Source organism: Phascolarctos cinereus, unplaced genomic scaffold, assembly GCF_003287225.1.
Source record: "Phascolarctos cinereus isolate Bilbo 61053 unplaced genomic scaffold, phaCin_HiC Scaffold_8;HRSCAF=390, whole genome shotgun sequence".
Lineage (NCBI taxonomy): Eukaryota > Metazoa > Chordata > Mammalia > Diprotodontia > Phascolarctidae > Phascolarctos > Phascolarctos cinereus.
Genome location: NW_027556291.1, coordinates 50,762,948 through 50,784,157, shown reverse-complemented (window position 1 = coordinate 50,784,157; position 21,210 = coordinate 50,762,948). Strand labels below are relative to the sequence as shown.

Genomic DNA, 21,210 nt, shown 5'->3' with positions numbered 1-21,210 from the left:
AATATTTTAAAATTAGTAGCAGGTTTGACCATCTCTTTCCTCCAAGGGCAGATAAAAATAGCATTTTTTCCTTGTAGTACATATACTAAGATTATTTTGATCCCATTAATTAATTTGCTCAGTTAGTGTGACAGCCACCAACCTAGTTCAGTCCTTTATCACCTCTTTCCTTGACTAGTCTAATAGCTTCCTAATTGGTCTCCCTGCTTCTGGTCTTTCTCCTGTCCGATCCATCCTCCACATAGCTGCCAGAATCATTTTCCTAATGCCCAGTCAGGTCTGTTCAGAAGAATTCAATGGCTTCCTATTTCCTCAAATAAAACCAGAACTCTTTAGCTCTCCACAATCGGGTGCCACTTCTTCAGTGAAGTCTTTCCTGATCTCCTTTGTTGTTAATCCTCTCCCTCCTAGAAGTTCCTCGTATTGACTTTTGTTAGGGATGTGGTTCCGTCCTGTAATTTCATTGGTGTAGGCAACTCCTGGATAAGGAATCTCCACATATCAATGCTAGCCAGTGCATCCTCTGAAACCGAGAGGCTAGAGAGTTACGTGGGGTCCTGAGGGGTTCAGGGTGGTCTGCCCACAGTCACACAGCCAATATATATTAGAGGCAAGACTTAAACCCACCTCTTCTCTGACTCAAAGAGCAGCCCTCTATCCACTATGACTATGCCATGCTGTCTCTCCGTTTGCTTTAGCATACATATTATTGCCCCTCTCCCCTAGCAGAATCTAAGCTCCTTGAGGACAGGGATTATTTTGGTTTTTGGCTTTGGCAACACCTAGCCAAGTACCTGTAGATAGTAGATGCTTAATAAATATTTGTGGAATCAAATTGATAGGGGCATCTGGTATTTTTCTGTTTCTCAATTCCTTAATGAAATGCTTTCTTTTTGCAACAGGTGGACAACCATCACTTTCCAGAGAAGATGTCTTTTAAGATTTTTGATGATCGTAAACTTGGTGTGCCTCCAGACATCAACATGAATGAAGATTTTTTAGAGGAAAAGAATAGATTGAGAACATATGTTAATTTTCCAAGTACTAGCCCTATTGCAGCAACAACACTAGCACGAGCAGGTTTCCTCTATACTGGTGAAGGAGATACTGTACAGTGCTTCAGCTGTCGTGCAGCTATAGATAGATGGCAGTTTGGAGATTCAGCAGTTGGAAGACATAGGAAAGCGTCCCCCAACTGCAGATTCATTAATGGCTTTTATCTGGAAAAGCATACTCCTCAGTTTCCAGGGCCCTTTATCCAAAACTGCCAGTTCAGAATTGAAACTGGTCAGAGGAATGTAAATCATTTTGCTTTGGAGAGTATCCCTGAGAATTATGGGGATTTTCTTTTGAGAAGAGGGCAGCTCATTGATATGACAGATACCATATACCCAAGGAACCCTTCCATGTGCAGTGAGGAAGCTAGGCTGAAATCTTTTCAGAATTGGCCACACTATGCTCACCTTACCCCACAGGAGTTAGCTAGTGCTGGCCTCTATTACTTGGGTGTTGAGGATCAAGTGCAGTGCTTCTGTTGTGGAGGCAAGCTAAAAAATTGGGAGCCTCGTGATCGGGCAATGACCGAACACAAGAGGCATTTCCCTAAGTGTCTCTTTGTTATGGGACGGGATGTTGGTAATGCTCCAATTGAAATGGATTTTAGTTGTGAAAGGAATTATCAAAACCATGCCCATTTCCCAAGGAATCCAGCCATGGCAGAATATGAAGCACGACTCATTACCTTTGCGACGTGGATTTACTCGGTTAACGAGCGGCAGCTTGCAAAAGCTGGGTTTTATGCTTTAGGTAAATTTTTTTTTTTTATTAAACTAGACTAGTAAATCCTTCCAGAGTTACTCAGTTTTTTAAGGAAAAAAAAGGAAAGGGATGCCCCCTGGGTCGGTAAATACTTAATAACCATGCCAGCTTAATACTCAAAGTTATTTCAGCTTAATTCTGTGGGCAGTTATATTGGCTTTGTAATGTTAACATTTATGTTTATGCAGGAAGAACTGCCACAGTAGAGTGGCATTTAATATATTTTAGGGGAGGGGTGACATTTGAAAAGCCTTTAATGTCCATGATATAAAATCACCTCTGGTGGAAGAGCTGGTTCCAGTTCTTTTAACCTTGCCATTTAAGTTGAGATTTTGAATGATCCTGTATCAAGATTGTCTGATTTTGACTACTCAAGGGAAAGCAGCACTATGTTATGCTATATTGTGGGGAATAGATTTCTTTAAAGAAAAATCCTGCTCCTTATATGGCCATGCACAAAACAACACTGGGTTGGTTGAGTGGCGGGGACTTGGGATCTTTCTCCAGCTTTGCTGCTAAATCATAGTGTCTTGGGGCAATTCACAATCCCTGTAGACCTCAGTTCCCTCTAAGTTAGGGGTTTGGATTGGATTCAATCAGTATCATAAGTATATTAACTTCTGGGAACACTTTTTAAATTACACTGGTTTTTTTTCTCTCTTAAATTAGTCTTTTTTTTTTTCTATGTCCTGTCTGTAAGTGTTGGGCTAAATAATTCCAAAACAAATCTGGTTGGTTTAGTTTAAAATAGGTTAATTGTTCTGATTTTTATTCACAAAACAATAAGTAAGTAGGTTAAAGTAGTGGGGTGGTTTTTTTTTTAGCCTAAATTGACTGAAAGTGTCATAGATATGATTTTAGAGTGAGTCTTGTGGAGAATTTGAATGGAATAAGCATTTAGTAATTACCCACTATGCTAGGCATTGTGCTTCACACATATTACCTTATGTCATTCTAACAACAACCCTATGAAGTAGGTGCCATTGTTAGCTCCATTTTATAGTTGAAGAAACTGAGACAGAGGTTAAATGACTTACCCAGGGTCACATAGCAAGTAAGTGTCTGAGGCTAGATTTGAACTCGAGTCTTCCTGATTCTAGGCCCAGCACTCTATTGCACTACTTGCCTGCCTTTGCATTTATCTGGATTTCATGAGTACTTGCAATATATGTTCTTTTGAATGCTAGCATGCTAATTTAATCATCAGCTTGCTCAAAGGCTGCATATTCCCAACTGAGAATTGATAAATATTAAAAACACAAATGTAACATGTAAGACAGCTTCTTGAATAAAAAGTTGAATTTGGCATCCTATTATTTGGCTCATTAAAATTACCTAAAAAGCAAGTTAGTCTAAATAATAAATGAGAATTTCTTCCCCAGGTTACATAAATGTGTCACTTATTCGAATCTTTTTTTTAAAGTAGACACTTCTGTATATGACTCAGCAGAAAGAAAGTCAGTTTTTCATTTTTGAAAGCTGACGTTTCTGTGTAAGTTTGCCACTTCATAAGCATGTCTATGTGTGCTTGTGTGTTTTCTCAGGTGACCGTGATAAAGTAGCATGCTTTCATTGTGGAGGTGGACTTAATGATTGGAAACCCAACGAAGACCCTTGGGAGCAACATGCTAAGTGGTATCCCGGGTAAATTGCTTAAATATTCATATGGTAACAGGAGGAGAGGTGGAGTATTTACACTTTGAAGGCTTAATCCTTGCCACTTCATTAAATATTCTTGCCATCAAAAAAGGCATGGATTTCATGCCTGAATGACAAACATCAGGTCACCTACTTTACAAGATACAGTCTGTGGTCATTAAAATGTTCATCCTTTGTATATGACTAGTTATGCATCTCCCATCCAGATGCACAAACTTCTCACTCTTTAAATGAGCAAATACTTCTTTGGAGTAGACTTTCTTAAAATATGATGAATGCCATAGTTACCAGAGAGACCCTTCAGAACCAAACTCATCTCTAGGAGAGATACAATGACTTGGCTGTCTTTGCCCCTTGAATATATTTTTCAGAAGGAAAACTCTTGTGCAGGTAGAAATATGATCCAATTAATATGAGGAGGCATCATGGGTTTGCATCTGGTGTTGGAGACATGTGAAATTTGTCAGGAATGCTATATCCTTTGGTGTACGTTAACCCAAAATAACCACAAAGTGGAAGGCTTCAGGAATTTTATTTTTCTTAATCTGCAAAAAAGAGAGAGAGGTTTGTTGGTAATGAGTGGGAGTTGTTTTTGCATAGGCGAATCACAGCCAATTGTCCCCTTGCAGTGAGACGTGTCAGACTTTTAAGGTTATGAATATGGGATTGGTTACTAGCTGGAATACATCATGAGTTGTAACATCTACCCTGAAAATGAAGAGGAAAGGTGAATAGTTGGTTATTCAGTACTATTAAGCCCCTTTTATACTATTGTTTTGAGTATTTCTAATAAACTATCTGCAAGTTCAGAGTGACCATTGAGAAATAAAATTTAACATTAAGAGGAAAAGCTGAAAAGCTTACAAAATTACTTTGAAATGTTTAATTGGACAGCCTTTTAGATAAAAGTCTGTTAATAGGAAATTCTTTAGGATATCCTTCTATGATGCTAATTTAATGACATTCTTGCTCACAAACGGAATATTCTTAAGTGAGAGCATTTATTGCTCTAATAATATATCCTAGCATGTATGTTGTAATAAATAGAATATATTTTTATTATAATGACTAATGGATTGCCAATACTTATTTGATTACTTAGTCATGTCTAAAAGCAAATTGATGGCATTAGATGGTATAGATTTTGAACTTAATTTTATAATTTGACAAGTTGTCCGTTGGTACTAAAGCTTAACCTTTAATTCTACAGATGTAAATATCTTTTGGAAGAGAAGGGCCAGGATTATGTCAACAACATTCACTTAGTGAATCCACTTGACGGTACTATGGTAAGTCTTGTAAAATGATCTGTTTTGTCAAATATATGGTGGTTTTACAGTTTTTTCTTCCTGTTAAATTCATAATATGGCATTTCCGAGGGAGGTGGGGAAGACTTTGAAAAATGCATTTTATTCTTTACCTAAAGCAAATGTGTAAATGTCAGGATAACGTGATTATTATGAGCCAGAATGTAAGCTTAGAGAATTAAAAATTTTGCTTTCTTCCTTCCTGACAAAATCAGGGGCTTTCCAGAAGTGGCCCACAGCCTTGATTGTGTCATATCCCGCCCCCACCCCACCCCCAAAAAGCAAAACTAACAGTAGCAAAGCTACTTGCTGAACAAGATTTAAAATCTAAATCATGAAACTCGATTCATGGAATGAATGCTGAGTAAAGCAAGTTTCTTCTAACAAAAAGATTCTAACCCAAGTTCATATCTCTATTTAGATGGAAACTACCAAGGATGCTTCATCAATAACTAAAGAAATTGGTGAGTAATTTCATCAAAATAAAACTGCCCTGAAGTATCTCTACCAGTTCATTATTTGATCCCTTTTTTACAGAGAAAATCATATAAATAGCTGCTCTGCTATATTTGTGGGATTACGAATTGGAGGAGATTCCCTGAATGTTCAGCTTGCCAATACTTACAGTGCCACGGCTTGCTTAGTGAGCATTTGTAAGGCACTTCTTTACCCTACCTCCACCCCCACCATACCCCACACATGGCACTCACTTATGCGGGAGTAAAGAAAGTATTGCAATCACTCTTGTCTAGAGCTATTCAAGCACTTTTCTCTTGGCAAGACTTGAAATTGTTTATTCTATTCATGCACCATAGTTATTGGCTTTAACAACTGAGCTCTCCTTTATCCAGTGCTATCTATGAGTTCACCCCTCTCCCCTTTTTGACAAGATCTTGACAAGACCAGATCTCCATCGCCACATGCAGAGGCTTTAGCGAGCAGCTGGTAGGGATTTTCATCACAGATTGTATGTCCGTTATGAATCCAGGCTTTAGAATCCGGGATTAGCAGTGGGGGGAATAAATAGTTTACGTTGTCAGGGGGGACAGACTGAAGTTAATGGAAGTTAACCCAGAAAGTATGCAAAGCTTCTCAGCATTTATTAAGTGCCCACTGTGTGCCAGGTGCCATGCCAGGAGCTAGAGATGAGACAAAAATAGAGACAAAAATGCCACAGTACTTTGTACTTAAAAGGCTTCTGTGCTCTTGGGGAAAGCATATACGGGGTGTTCCAAAGGTCTTAACACAGTTTTAAGCTATTAAAGTTTAAAACAGTGCTAAGATTTTTGAGGTTCTCTGTGTAAGTAGATACAAAATACATGCAAAGTAAATACCAGTTAATTTCATGGGTGGGGAGTCCCAAGCAACTTGGGGGATGGGCAGTGGGATAGGAATCAGAAAAGGCCTTATGTAGAAACTGGTTCTTGAGCTTTGAAGGAAGTTCCCCTCTTATACATGCCTACATATTATATTCTCTTTATGCATGCTTTTATTACTTGAACTTGAAAATTGACAAGATACTGATTCTGTGAGATTGAAAGAATTCTGGATTTTTATTCATCATCACAATATCTTTTTGTCCACTCTGTGGACGCTACAGCCACTTTATTTGATCCTCATAATAGCCCTGTGAGGTGGGCAGGCCAGGTTATTCATTTCCTTCTTCTATGGATGAGGAATCAAAGGCTCAGAGGTTGTGGTTTGCTCAAAGTAGCTGGTAAAGGCAGATCTAGAACCAGAATCTGGGTCTTCTGACCCTCCTGTATCTTTGTTAGCTTTCAGAAAAGTGACAAGTAGGAAGTTTATTTTAGGATTCAGCTATCTGACAATTCCCATTTCCTGTAGTTGCTGTGGCAGCATTTATTTCGTATCTTCATTGCAAAGGAGAATAGTTTTGATTCATAAATATGGTTGAGAAAGACAAGAGAGCTATTGTGTTGTTACTTAATATAAGAGTCGCAAAAGGCATGGACAGTATTCGGAATGTTATATGAAGCTGATGTGCCAAAAGCACATTACAGTAAAATACTCGTTATGGTTTGGCAGCCATGATGATATAGAAAAATATATTAATAAATGAGTTTAGGGTTGAGCCCTTTAAACAATTTTTGAGCATCTAAGGAGATAAAATAAGTACATTAGATGAATTCTTATTGTGTATGAAGTTCCAGTTATCCTTGAATGTATTAATAGACATATCATAAAACTAGAAGGACGTTTTAGAGGTCATCTAGTGCAGCCTATATTTTTAAGGCTCTCCAAATATGGAGAGTCCATGACCTGCCTTGGAAACCAGTTCTAATATTTGGTTCACTATACTGAGAACAAAGCATTCCTTGAACTCTTGCTGTAATTTAAGCTCCTTTTGCCATTGTCCTAGCCCTAACACTTGCTAGTATTTAAGGCAAGTCTCATAACTTCTTTCAGCCTCAGTTTCCTCATCCAAAGATGGAAATGTTCATACTTAACAGGCTATATAATACTAGTACCTTGAATATTTCCATATCCAGGCCTATTTAGCTTTCTTTTTTTTTCTTCCCTTCCAGACTTCAGTCAGTTTATTAAATCTTAAGACTAAAACTTAACACAATGTTGAGTTTTATTTATATATGTAACAAGAGCTTGAGCAAAACTAAAAAAACTGTCTTACATCCCAGTATCTTAGCTATTTGAGCACTGTGCCATTAATTCAGTTTTAATTTATGGAGAAGTTTAAGAAGATTTGGCATAAGCTTTCCCATACATATGTCCTGTACTTCCTAGAAATAGTTTCTTAAATCTTGCTGGCAGACTGCTTGTGGGTGATTTCAACTCCAGAGTTGATTGTTAATAGTTTGTGTTTCTTCTTTTGGAAATTATTTCTTTATATTCTTTGAGTGTTTATCTGTTGTGGACTAACTTGGCTCTTTGTGTATATTTGTGTCAATTCCCTATGTATCTTGGAAATCAGACTTTTATCAGAAGTGTTTGATCCAAAGACCTTCCACATCCCCACCACCTCACCCCCATAGCTTTTCTTATTCTAGCTGCCTTGATTTATTGGTGCAAAAGCTTTAAAGTCTCATATCATCGAAATTATCTTTGTGTGTGTGTGTGTGTGTGTGTGTGTGTGTGTGTGTGTGTGTGTGAGAGAGAGAGAGAGAGAGAGAGATCTCCTATTCCTTGTTTGGTTAAGAATTCTCCCCCTAAATATAGTTGTGAAGGGTACTTCCTTTGGTTCTTCTGTATTTTTTTAAATTATATTTTGTGTTTAGTTGCTTATCCATTTGGAGCCTACGTAGAGTGTGGTGTAAAATACTAGTCTGAATCTATTTTGCACTACATTTTTGGGGGGGTTACCTAGTAGTTCTTGTCAAATGGGAAGTCCTTCCCCTAGGTCTTACTTTTCTGATCTCTTCCACTGATTTGTTATTTAAACCAAATAATTTTCATGATTTCTGCTTTATGGTGTATTTTACAATCTAGTAAAACTATAACTTTCTTAGTGAATTTGAATTATAATTGTAATGAAATTGACTGATTATACTGTAGGTTATTGTTCGTCACTTCCAATTTTCATTTCAGATGATATTGTGTTACAAAATCCTTTGGTACAAGATGCAATCCGAATGGGTTTCAGTTTTCATGAGATTAAGAGAATTGTGGGAGAAAAGATCAAATCATCTGGAAACGACTACAAATCGCTTGAGGGTCTTGTAGCAGATCTAGTGATTGCTCAGAAAGAAAGTGCCCAAGAAGGAGCAGCAAGTGCAGTTGCAATGCAGAAAGGTAATAGTCTGCTTTATGATTTAAAAATCAAATGGAAAAAAAATTTTTTTTAATTTAAAAAATTTTTAAAAAATCAAATGGAACCTCACATCAGTGCTCGGGTCTCATTGCCTATTTGTGAGTTTTGGAGGCTTTTTGGTTGCTAACTCAGGTACCAATTTAAAAGTAAAATACAGTGGTGGAAGTTAACATTTGTTATATGTGGAACCTAGGAAAAAAGATAAGTATTGTAGCTGAAAATTATTTTTAGAGTATTCCATGTTTCATGTTCTTTGAAAAAAGCAGTTTACTGAAAGAAAATACCAAAGTAAATGAACTTCCTGTCTATTGCTTAGATGTGCCAAATCTGACATATAGGGTGATTCATTCCTGGAAGGTCAAAATAATTCAAGGGGTAAGAAGAAATAAGGTGATTTAAAGAGACATACAGATAGGAAGCTTCGGTGAAGGAAGTAGTGTCTCCTACATAATTGCTTCATATTCCCTGCTCACAGGTTCAAAAGAGATCTCTGCTGTCTCCTCTAGAAATTATACAGCATAATGTTGTAGTTATCAAGCTAACGGCATTTGTCAAGGTCAGACATGACAGCCAATCAAGAACGTAGGTGGAGTTCTGCAGTGGGCCTCTCTCCTTTATTTTGTTTTATTTTATACTAAATGAAGAAGAGAAATTGATGATAGCTGTCTTCATAATGCTACATTTACTGACTGCCTCTCTGCCTAGGAACCCTAGGAATAACTCAGTAGCAAGAATCTTTCATTTTGTCAGTCTGTTGCTCCTGCAAAACAGGAAGGTAGCAAAGGTAGTGGGAGCTTCAAGCTAAAGAACTACAGAGGAATCAGTACAGCTTACTAATTGCAGAGGGACAGCTAATGACTTGGAGCTGCCATCTTTCATCCTGGGTCTACCATTTGTTCTCTCCTCGTGGCTGGGGGTAGTCCCTGGCTAAGTTAGCTAACCAAGCTAGGAATCAGGACAGAATCTCCCTCTGGTTGCCCAGCCCTCCTTAATGTATGTGCCTCTTTTTGTTACTGACCATGAGGTAGAGCAGAAGGTGTGCAGATTTTGAGGAGGTTGACCTCTGAGCGCCCTTCCAGCTCTAGGTCTGTGAGCTTGAAAGTGATCTGCAAGCATATCAGTTCTCATCAGTAAAAGGAAGCACTGCGTAGTGGAGAGAGGGCCTGTCTTGAAGTCAGGAAGATTGGCATTCAGGTCCTACCTCTGATATATCCTTTGAACCCATGGACAAGTCACTTAACCTCTTGGTGCCCCCGGTAACTCTGTAAGGCTGTAAATTGTGGATAAGTCATTTTTGGACATCAGTGGAGGGAGCTGATGAAATCATAGTTGAACCACTTCCCCCCAAAAAACTCCCCCAACAACAAGTCACTAGCTTGGCTGGTCTTCAGATGACTGGTACAAAGTCTATTGCCAGATCTTTATTATATAGTGCCTGGCACTGAGCCTGTATTTAACTTAACTTTCTCTCTCTCTCTCTCTCTCTCTCTCTCTCTCTCTCTCTCTCTCTCTCTCTCTCTCTCTCTCTCTCTCTCTCTCTCTCTCTCTCTCTCTCTCTGTCTCTGTCTCTCTCTCTCTGTCTCTCTCTCTCTCTCTCTCTCTCTCCATTTATTCTTTTTGAGTTCCAAATTCTCTCCTCTCTCCAACCCCTCCCCCATCCATGAGAAGGCAAGCGATATGATACCCATTATACATGTGAAGTCATGTAAAACATATTTCCATGTTGATCATGTTGCCGAAAAAAAGCAAGAAAAACCAAGCAAGTGAAAAAAAATGAGCTTCAGTCTGCATTCAGATGGACGTATACTCTCAGTCCAACCTTAGTAGGAACTATGTGAGTTTGCACTTAGCTAGCATAGCTTTGGAGAACCCAGGATCATCTTCATGTCAGAATGAGGCATCAAAGGAGGACTTGATTAGATGATTCAATGAGATTAATTTTTTTTTTTAAACTCAGCTTGTTCCCGTAAATCTCTTACTAATCTCCCCCTTCTACCTGGGTACCTGTTGGTAGAAATAGTGAGTGACTCTGGCTAATTCTAGGGCTGATATAAAATAAAATAACTGGAATGGCAGTCAGGAGCATAAAAGTCTATCTGGCCTTTTCTTCTCTTTCTTCAGCCTCCATACCAGTGGTCTTGTGACTTGGCACAGAGGACTTAGGGAAGAAACAAAGAAGGGGGAGAGGTACAGTAGGGAGAAATAAGAAGACGTGCAGAAGCATTGTGGGGGCACCAAGCAGGAGTACCTGGGACACTGGACTGGGAGTCAGAAAAACCTAGCTTTGAATCCTACCTTAGGCACTTGTCAGCTGTGATCTCTAAGCAAGTCACTTAATTAACATCCCTGGGCCTCAGTTTCCTTATCTTATTAACAATAAAATGACTTAACTACATCCCTTTTTGGTAAAAATGCTCATTTTGTATTGATGTTTTTTCTGGAAAACTTTCCCCACAAGCATTTAGTTTCCAGTGGTGCTCTGTATTAAAGCAGACTGAACTGCCCCACTCACAGCAGTAATCATACATAGTTTGTTATCAGTGATTCAAGAAGTGTGCCTACAATATTGATGAATATGTCCTGGGCATTCTTCATTAAGAACTTTATTGAACTGATTCCAAACAGCGGGAGGGATTTAAGCAATTAATCTGAAGTCTGTTCATTTTGTTCCCACAGACGTTAGTACTGAAGAACAGCTCCGGTATTTGCAGGAGGAGAAGCTGTGTAAGATCTGCATGGATGAGAATATCGCTGTCGTTTTCATCCCTTGTGGACATCTGGTTACTTGTCAGATGTGTGCTGAAGCAATTAACAAATGTCCGATGTGTTGCGCTGTCATTAACTTGAAGCAGAAAATTTTCATGTCGTGATTGGAATTCTGTAGTTGCAGTAGTCTAGTTGTCGTATTTGCTTGACTATGTGATGTGGATGAAATGTGAAGGAAGAAATAATACTTGCTATGATACCTTTTCCTAAAAACCGAACAGGTTTATTCCTTGTAATGTCTTTGAAACCTTAGTGTAGTATCTTTCTTTGTTTTCTTATTTCACAGTAAGCAGTAGGGTAAGAAGCTATCCCCAGACTGACCAGAGTGTCTGCTTCTAGTTGTGCTACTTCCTATTGACTTGACTGTGTGACATGAAGCCATCTGAATGGCTTTTGATGATATCTGAAGGAAGAAATAATGCAGACAATGGTAACTTTTCCTAAAAACTGAACAGGTTCATCCCTTGAAATGTCTTTGAAACCTTAGTATAGCATCTTTCTCATTTTTTCCTATTTCACAGTAATCGGTAGAATAGGAAGCTATCCCCAGACTGACCAAAGTGTCTGCTTCTCTGGGTGTGCTGAATGAGTGTCAATGTAAGGGGCTTAATCAACTGGGAATTAGAAAAGACTTGGTAAACACCTCTGAGTCACTGTAGAGATAGTGATTAACTTGACCAGTCTGACTCTTTTTTTTTGGTTAATAAAAGGAAGAAACTATCCAGGCAGTCTTGAAATAAGGCTAATTTGTAGATATTCCATGTAGTTTTTCCTTTAAGTAATAATGAGGATTAAAACAGAAGTACCAAAAGACCAAACATATATGAGAATGGTGAAAGAAAAACAATTCCTTTTGCTATTTCAGTAATTATTTATGACTTAAAGGCTTAATTGTGTTCAAACACCTACAAATATTAGTTGTCATTCAGCATTGGTTTTCCTAATTCTCCCAAGAATGGAAAGCTTTTCCTTTTAGATTGGTATTGAAAAGCTTTAAGCATCTTTTATCACATAGTAGGAAAAAAAAAAGAAATTTTCCCCAGTGTCTTGTTTCCAAGTCAAATATTTCTGGTTTCCTAAAGCTGAGGATGGAAAAGATTCCTCATTCATAAGTAAAACACTGAACACTTTTCTCATTTAAGCCTGCCTGAGTTATTTTCCAGAACTTTCAGAAGACTTTTATTAACCTGGTGTAAATACTGGCAGCCAAGGCAAGGAAAAGTAGAATAATGTTTGTTCTCTGATTGCCTGCCAGCCCCAGTGGGAAATGGTCTCTTTCGCCTTTGAACTCCCAAGGCACCTCACTGTAAATTTTCATGCTCTACCCTCGTATTTATATTTATTTGTGAACTTGTCTTAGTTTCCCAGCTAGACTCTGTGTTCCATGAAGGCTGGGAAGACTTTGAATCTTATTCTTTATATCTCCTACAGAGCATAGCATGAGGCCCTGGACATACTAAGTGTTCAATAAATACTTGTTGTTCGGCAAATATGATTATATTATTGGCTTTTAGTGCAACTGTTTTAATGTTCCCTGCCCTCTCTTTCTTCCTGTTGTGATCTCCTGTTAAGTGCAGTTCCAGTGGTATTCAAAACTACCAGTGCCTCAGACCCTGGGGCATGTAACACTTGGTGGGGAGGGGAGTACTAGTTACAGAAATCAGAAGTACCGACAAGGACATAACAAAACAGATTTTTATGTATTGGCAAGATTGCATAAAGGCATTCCTGAATTAAGAATACTTAGCTATAATAATGGAGGTTGCCTAATGCTCTAAGGAGTACCTCAGGGGCTTGCATTAAGAGAGCCTCCTGGTGCAACACTTGACATTGAGGCATTTTACTGCACAGAAGAGGTTCAGAATACAACCATTAAGGCTGTTATTCAGAATATATTTTGCAAGGGAAAGATTAGTCATGCCCTCCTCCAAACTTCATCTGATGTTGCTTTAAGTTAGCTTTGCACAGTGTTAGGTGAGATTTTTCAGATAAATGGCTTTCTTCCCTGTTGTTCTTATTCCCTAAATCCTGTCTTCCCCAAGTCTGCATTGTCTTCGATTTAAGCTGAGTTATGTATTTTGTTTACATATTACATATATCTAAGTTTATTAATCCTTTTAAGGAGGAATAAGTGTTAAGGTTCATGTGTTTGTTTTTTTAAAGAAAAATTTTTTTTAAAGTCCTGGGGCCTAACACTTAGAGTTGAACTTAGTTATTAGTAAAGGGCTAGATTATTTGAAGAGGGGGGGAGGAAGGCTTTTCCTCTTGTAAGAGCCTGAGTTAAACTGTGGGTTCTTTAGAAACCTATATGTTTAGAAGAAAGTAGGGGTTGGTTGAATTTTTTTAGAAGCAGGCAAAGACTTATCATGAGTGATGACATTTAAAGCTAGCGTGGTGGCTAACGAGTTCTGTTTTATGAGTTGTTTAGAATATACTGTTGCTTTGGGTTCTTCAAGTCACTCCATCTTCCAATCCTATTATTTTAAGACTTTGGTGTATTTGGCCACTTGTGATAGGGGAGGTAGGGTGGTTTAGAGAAGAAAGTGATGGATTTGGAGCCAAGAGGCCTAGGTTTAAATCCTGGCTCCAATACTTTGTGACCCTGGGCTAATCACGTCAAGTCCTGAAGCCTCAGTGTCTACAACTGTAAAATGGAGATAATATTTTACTCTAAATACCTCACAGAGTTGTGGTAGGGAAGGCATTCTGTAAACCATAGGCTACTACAGCAAACTCGCCATATTTCAAAGATGTCATTTCATCAGTGAGAATACCTTATCTACCAATGCCAGTCATAAGCTCTCCAGAGCTTAGAGCTGCTTGAGCCCCAAATGAATCCCTCCGTGGCCAACCTAGTGTTAAGCTGCTCTGGACCTTGCTAGGCTAGTTGTTGGACAAGAGACCAAACATTCCACCATCAGACCCATCCTTGAAGCTTTCCCGGTTTGATGTAAATAACTGTTAACAGTTGTTTGATAAAACATTATCTATAGTTTATAAATTAGCAGTTCTTCATATTAGTATGCTAATCTTAAAATAGCAATGTGTGATTTCAATGCTGTATCTCAATTTTTTAGAAGTGGTTATTATGATAGGACAAACAAGGCCAGGTTTAGCATTCATCTGTAGTTTGGGTGGTCTTTGTTAACTTGTTTTCTTAAAAATGCATCTGTTTGTTAGAGAAAACGTTTATTTCCTTATTACCCTAGTACTTGAAGAGCAGAGTGGGGAATAGCATCCGTTATGTAGCATTTGTTTTGGAGAAATAAGTAAGTGGGATGGACTGTCAGCCAAACAACGACCCTCTTGGTCGAACCCACTAAAAAGATAGCAGGATATTGTCAGGCACTCCAGAACAGGAAGGAGAATATCATTCTCTTATCCAACCGAGTTTAAGTATTCCCTCAACTTTTGAGACTGAATTTCATAGATATGCCTTCCCAGATATGAAGGTCACGGGATTATAGATTTAGAGAGGGAAGGAACCCTAGCAAGCTATCAAGTCCAACCCTGTTACTTCACAGATGAGGTGATTGAAACAAAAGAAGTCATTTGGCTTGCCCAGGGTCATACTGCTACTAAATGAGAGGCAGGATTTTAAGTAGGGTCTTCCTAAATTCAACTCCCAGTACTCTATCCACTACGCCAGTGGTGTCAAACTCAGAGAGAAATAGGGGCCACATACATAAGATCCCAGCGAGCCATATACAGACTTAGAAAATCACATATTAACATTATCTGTTCTATTTTATTTTTATTTATTTCATTAAACATTTCCCAGTTATATATTAATTTGGTTCAGGCTGCACTCAGGAGTGTTGTGGGCTGCATTTCCACATGTTTGACACCCCTGCAGTATACCATGCTGCGTCTCTCATCGTCCCACATCCTGCCTATTATTTCTCCCTTTATTGGGTTTGCACCTGAAACGAAGAGGGACAGCCATAGCATGGTGAATAGAGTTCTGACCTCAGAATCAGTTAGACCTGGTTTCAAGTTGTGCTCCTGACAGACCCTGGCTGGGCAAGTCACTTTCTCTCTCCATGCCCCAGGCTACTCAAAGACTAGAAGTTGCCAGGTAAGTGCTGACCTGTGCTGGTGGACAAAGGGCAGTCCCTCCAAAATACTTAGAGCACCTATCCTAACTCCCTCCTTTTACATTTGGAGACACTGAGGCTCAGAGAGGTAAACCAACCTGGCCAAGACCACATAGATGGTAAACAGCATAGCCAGAATTATATCTCTGGTCCTTTAAATCCGAATCTACTAGTCCTCACTATACCAGTCCCCACCATCTTAGGTTGTTTTTATTCTTTGTGTCAGTGACTTTTTGCCTTAGATTTTAATATTACTTCTTTGTGTAGGACCTAAAATACAAGAATCAGATTCATTTTCTTTAAATTTCAGACCTTAATTTTTTTCATTCATCTTGGTTTTGAGTTTTCCTGATTGCTATAATTGTCTGTTCATCCATCAGTTTTTATAAAGCCAGTTTCATTTTGACCTCTGTGCACCTGGCCATACCCCTGGCTCTACACCAGTAAGGCTCATGTTTTGAAGTCTTTTTTTCAGTATGTGTAAAATAATTTGTTTTTTTATTGTGCTGTTCTTATTCTCTATTTGATAAATATCATCAAATATGAACATTTCCACATACCCAAGAACAGAAAGAATAGAACATGAAACCAATCAATAATCAACAAACATTAAGTGCCAACTATGTGCCAGGCATGTAGAGCTAGAGATACAAAAAGAGGTAAAAGACAATCCCTGCCCTCAGGGAGCTTACAGTTGAATGAGGGAGACAATGTGCAAATATATGCAAAGCAAGCTATATACGAGATAAGTTAGAAATAATTGTAAAGAATATAATACGTTAAGCACTGTTAGTTTCAAAACTGTCATATTTGTCTTTTAGAACTCCCTTCTAGGTCAGCTAGGTGGCGCAGAGGTTAGAGTGCCAGCCCTGAAGTCAGGAGCACCTGAGTTCGAATCTGACCTCAGATCAAACAGTTATTTTTAAAGCTGTTTTCTGTATCAAAGGAAAGATCTTACCAATTTGGAAAAGAGTTCTTCCTATGATATAGAAATGACATTTGTAGATCCAAGATAATACAATTTACTTTTAGGTTTATCAGGCATTCAATAATTAAAGTATTGTATTCTTTCAAAAAAGGTCTGTGGTTTTGTGGGTTTTACTTTTGAGGCAAAACCAGAGTAGACCTTTTAGTACTAGCTCCTCATACTTTACTGCTTATATACATGTTCCCTTTTCATCTTCAAAATGCCATAATGAGTCAGGTGCTGACAAATACTAATTCCATTTTACAAATGAGAAAAATGAGGTCCAAAGAAGTTGTGTAATTTCCCTAAGATCATAGAACTATTAAAGTGGCAGAGCCCTTCCCAGGTGTTCTGACTTCCCAAGTCCAGTGATTGTTTCTTGTACCATGCTGCATCTCTTTAAAACCTGAATTGTTACCTCCCCTATCATATGCTATATGCTGTACATGTGAGTTGATGCCTCCATTCCCAGATCCCATGGCTATAAAAAGAAAATGGTCATACTGCCAGTCACCCAGTTACCTGCCTTCCAAGGAAATCATGAAGAACAGCCAGAAACACAAGGAGAGAAGATTCCCCATATTTAATAGCTAGCCATGATGAGATAAGTGAGCAGTACAGGAAATTGGTTGTGTGGTTGTTTAGTTGTTTTTCAGTCTGACTTTGCCTGACTCCAGGCCCAGGCTCTATTAATTGTACCACCTACCTTTGTGTTATATCCACTCCCTAGTAGGTAAGTTCCTTGAGGGCAAGGACAGCTTTTCCTTTTTGTCTTTGATACCTCGCACCTGGCATGGTGTGTCATAAAAATTTCCGGAATTAAATCAATGAGGCTAGGGGTATCTGATGGGTATCTGATGTTTTGTGGTTTGGTATTCCCTTTTTATGCCTTACCTGAGATTAGTGACCAGAGAATCATCGGACAAGGTTTCTCTTATTTCTTTTTCAAGGAATCCTGAATGATTTTTATGTACGAATAGGAGATTCCTTGTTGGAAGGGAGCCTTTAAGGCAGCCCTTCACTCGACCAAATAAAATGCTTTTTTATAGTCAATAAACAATAAGCTCAGTGGGCTTCTCCATGTCAGATGTGTAATGATAAAGATGTAGTCTTCTGTGGAATTATGCTTATGAAAGCCTCCCTGTTCCCTACCAATACCCTCATTGAGGATACCCTGGATGGGTGTATGGATCATTTTCTTAAAAATTTTAAATAGATGGGAAAGTAGGCATATAGGGTCAGTGGTTGTTAATGTTCTTTTCAGTTGCCTTAAAAAAATTTTTTTTGCATTAGTAAGGTCTGAGATTTTTTTTTTCCTTTTAATATCTTTTAGGTATTTTTTTTTTGGTCAATCTCTCAATTGTCCTCTTAATTGTCATTGATTGTCACCTCCAGCACAAATTTCCTCTGTTTGGCTGAATCTAGCTGCTTGTCGTATCTTGTTCTTTTCAGTGCTATTTCTACTTTCTCGATAAACATATCTGTGACTGTGATGTTAGAATCCAAGGGTGACTGAACTATCCCTGATGTGAAAAGACTTCGAGTTGTCTTTGTTGTTTTTCCCTGTGCATTCTTGGGTGCCCTTGGAAGGATTTTGGTTGGGTCTCACCAAGCGTTCATTAAACAGATTTTACCTTCCACTGTTTCTCACTTGTATTGAAGTGATACTACTCATAATCTTCCACTATCTTTCTCCGTAAGATTTTACCTGCAAGTTTATATTGTGAATTTGTGTTTCCCTTAGCCAGCATCTCTCTTTGCTAGGCAATTAAGACCAGTGTTTGCTGTGTAACGTGCATTTAAGCTCTTTTGGTCTGTTACAACATTGTTTAATAAACTTATGTGTAAAGTGGTAGTTGGTGTTTGTCTCCCATTTTTTATCGTCACTTATTTACTCAGATCAAGTTAGAACTGGTTCGGTTGAATGCCCTATGTATTTTTTTCATTTCTATTCTTTAGTGTTGTACTAATTTTTATTTTTGCTCTCAGAAGTTGGTGGCCTGCTTGCACATATTGAGCTGACTCAGGAATGATTCCCACTTCAGTAAGGAGTCATTGTCTGTTAAAATATAGTTCCCCAAAATTGGCAAACAGGTAGATTAAAGTGAAAAGACAATCACCTCAAATTGCCAAAAATAAATTTTATCTCAGGGTTTATTTTTCTTGATAATTTAAGTTGATTGAGGGAGGGAAAGGAACTACCCAATTTGTCACATTTCTTCTGCCAAAATTTCCTTTTTTTTTCCATGAGGTTTTTTGGAAAGCAGATAAATATTTACAGTGTGGGAATTGGGGTGCTATCTCATGTTAATAAAAATAATGGGTTACAAAATCAAACATTATTATTTGAACCTCATATAGCACTTTACACCTCTTTGAAGAACTAACTCACCATGTAACGTATATTATCTGTGTTGGTATTTTTCCTCCTCTTAGACAATGAACTCCATTGAGAGAGAGCAGGGACTCTGTCTAAACATCTATCTCTCCCTCATTGCTGGGCAAAGTGCTCTACACACAAAATTAATGTTTGCTGAGGTACGTGTGCAAGGCACTATGGATAAGTCAGTGCAGACAGTCTATGCCTTTTTATCCAATCCATGTAACTCCATAACTCCTCTATACAGGATTCAACCATTGAGTTAGAGGCTTTCCTCTAGTTCTTATATCTTAAGGTTACCGATGGAGTACTCTGGTTGTCTCTCTGTTAGCTCTCACTGATTCTTACTACATAACTAGCAGTGGATTCAGAAATGACTGAATCCCAAAGAGTAGACACTAATTGGTTGATGTCATCTTGGAAGGAGGTCCCTAGAGTGCCCCAGGAATTTATCCTTGGCCCTGGGGGATCCTCTATAATTTTTTTTTACTGACTCAGATGAGAGCATTAGATGGTACATTTGTCAGATTTGCAGTTGGCATGAAACTTAGATGGATAGCTAACACCAAAATCACAGTTGGGATCCAGAAGATCTCAACAAATTAGAACAATGGGCCAAAGTCAGTGGGATGAAATTGAGTTCTACACTTAGGTTCCAAAAGTCAATTTCACGAATATAGGATACGGAAAATATCCAAATAATTCCTGTGAAAACATTTGAGGGTTTAGTGGACTACGAGATGAAGATGGTCAGGGCAGTGAGGTGGTGCTGCAGTGCATGGAGCACTGGGCCCAGAGTCAGGAAGACTCATCTTTATGGGTTCAAATCTAGCCTCAGATATTTACTAGCTGGGCAAGTCACTTAATCTTTGTTTGCCTCTGTTCTTCATCTATAAAATGAGCTGGGAAAGGAAATGGCAAACTACTCCAATATCTTTGCCAGGAAAACCCCAAATGGAGTCATGGAGAGTCAGACATGACTGAAACAAATGAACAAGAAGAATATGAGTCTAATTTCCAAAAGTCTCATGATGGAAAATGCTCTTCACATCCAGAAAAAGAACTATGGAGTTTGAATGCAGATCAAAGCATACTATTTGCTCTTTTTCCCTTCTGTTTTGCTTCTTTCTTGTGGTTCCCCCCATTGGTTCTAATTCTTCTTTACAACATGACTAATGTGAAAATACGTTTAATAGGAATGTATATGTTGAACCTATATCAGATTGCATGGTGTCTTGGGGAGGGGACAGAGGGGGAGAAAATTTAAAACTCAAAAGCTTATGCAAGTGAATGTTGAAAACTAAAAATAAATTAATAAAAACAATGTGAATCTATAATGCAATATGGCAGCCAAAAAAGCTAACCCTAGCCTAGGCTTTATTAAGAGGGAAATATTTGTGGGAGTCCAGAAAAACCTCAAGATTTTGGGGTCTAGCCCTTCTGGTGAGAGGCTGTTTGTGCTCTTGATATGTCCCACTCCCTTCTCCTGTCCGGTACTCTAGCCCTGCCCTTTCTCTAGAGTTTACCGTATCTGGCATCCTTGCTGTAAATGGCCAGTTTTGTAGCTAATGGGCACTTATTTGCCTGTGACAAAAACCATAGCTACCCCAGCCCGCTTTAAAACACCTAGATGTCCTCTGCATCATGGGACATCTCGTGTGGGTGTGAGACTGACCCAGATGTACCCTATCAGGTAGAAAAGCGATTAGCTTTGTTCTCCTTGGCCCCAGAGGACAGCTTGCACAGAGATAAATTTAGGCTTGATATCAGGAAAATTGTGCTACTAAATAGAGCTATCCAAAGTGAGAATGGGCTCCCTTGGGAGGGAAGGGGCTTTCCCCCTTACTGTAAGTGTTCTACCAGAGACTAAGCAACCACTTGCTGGGAACATTTTAGAAGGCATCCTTGATTATATATAGCCTGAACTTAGCTGGTTTCTGGTCCCTTCTAGCAGTCTGATCCTGAGACTTTTAGGGATAAAATGGAATTTGGGTTTAGGAGAAATTCAGTTTACACCTGACTCCCAAAGTATATTTGTTGGACAAAATGAGGTTTATTGTAAATGGATAATACTATACTCCATAATGCTCATGTCTTTCAAAAGCATTTTCATGCAAATTACTGCATTTGATCCCAATGACCCTGCATAGGAACTAGGGCAGGGAATATTATGCATATTTTACAGATGAGCAAACTGAGGCACAGAGGGGGGAAATAATTTGTTCAATGTCACACACCTCAGTTGTGGTATACTTAGGAGTAAAACCACATGTACCAGTTCTTAGTGCTCTGAGCAGTACACCACAGTGTTTCCCATTAGATCTTTGTCAGAGCATCTCTGTAATTTACAATAAGGAATTCCATGGCTCATTTCAATCATATGATTACCTCTTCTGCCCTAGCTTTTGTGAATACGAAGTCATCTCCAT

The 21,210-nt window shown here is 38.6% G+C and overlaps 1 protein-coding gene across 1 annotated transcript in view; it reads left to right on the top strand.

Moving 5' to 3' along the window:
• Positions 1 to 18,256, top strand: part of XIAP (X-linked inhibitor of apoptosis) — a 37,204-nt gene extending 18,948 nt beyond the window's left edge. Inside the window, exons 3-8 of the mRNA XM_020976368.2 lie at positions 903 to 1,806; positions 3,363 to 3,462; positions 4,688 to 4,766; positions 5,206 to 5,248; positions 8,349 to 8,552; positions 11,248 to 18,256. Of these exons, the coding sequence (XP_020832027.1) occupies positions 930 to 1,806; positions 3,363 to 3,462; positions 4,688 to 4,766; positions 5,206 to 5,248; positions 8,349 to 8,552; positions 11,248 to 11,441 (1,497 nt within the window). The 5' untranslated portion in view covers positions 903 to 929 and the 3' untranslated portion in view covers positions 11,442 to 18,256. The remainder of the gene's footprint in view (positions 1 to 902; positions 1,807 to 3,362; positions 3,463 to 4,687; positions 4,767 to 5,205; positions 5,249 to 8,348; positions 8,553 to 11,247) is intronic.
• Positions 18,257 to 21,210: the final 2,954 nt, after the last annotated feature.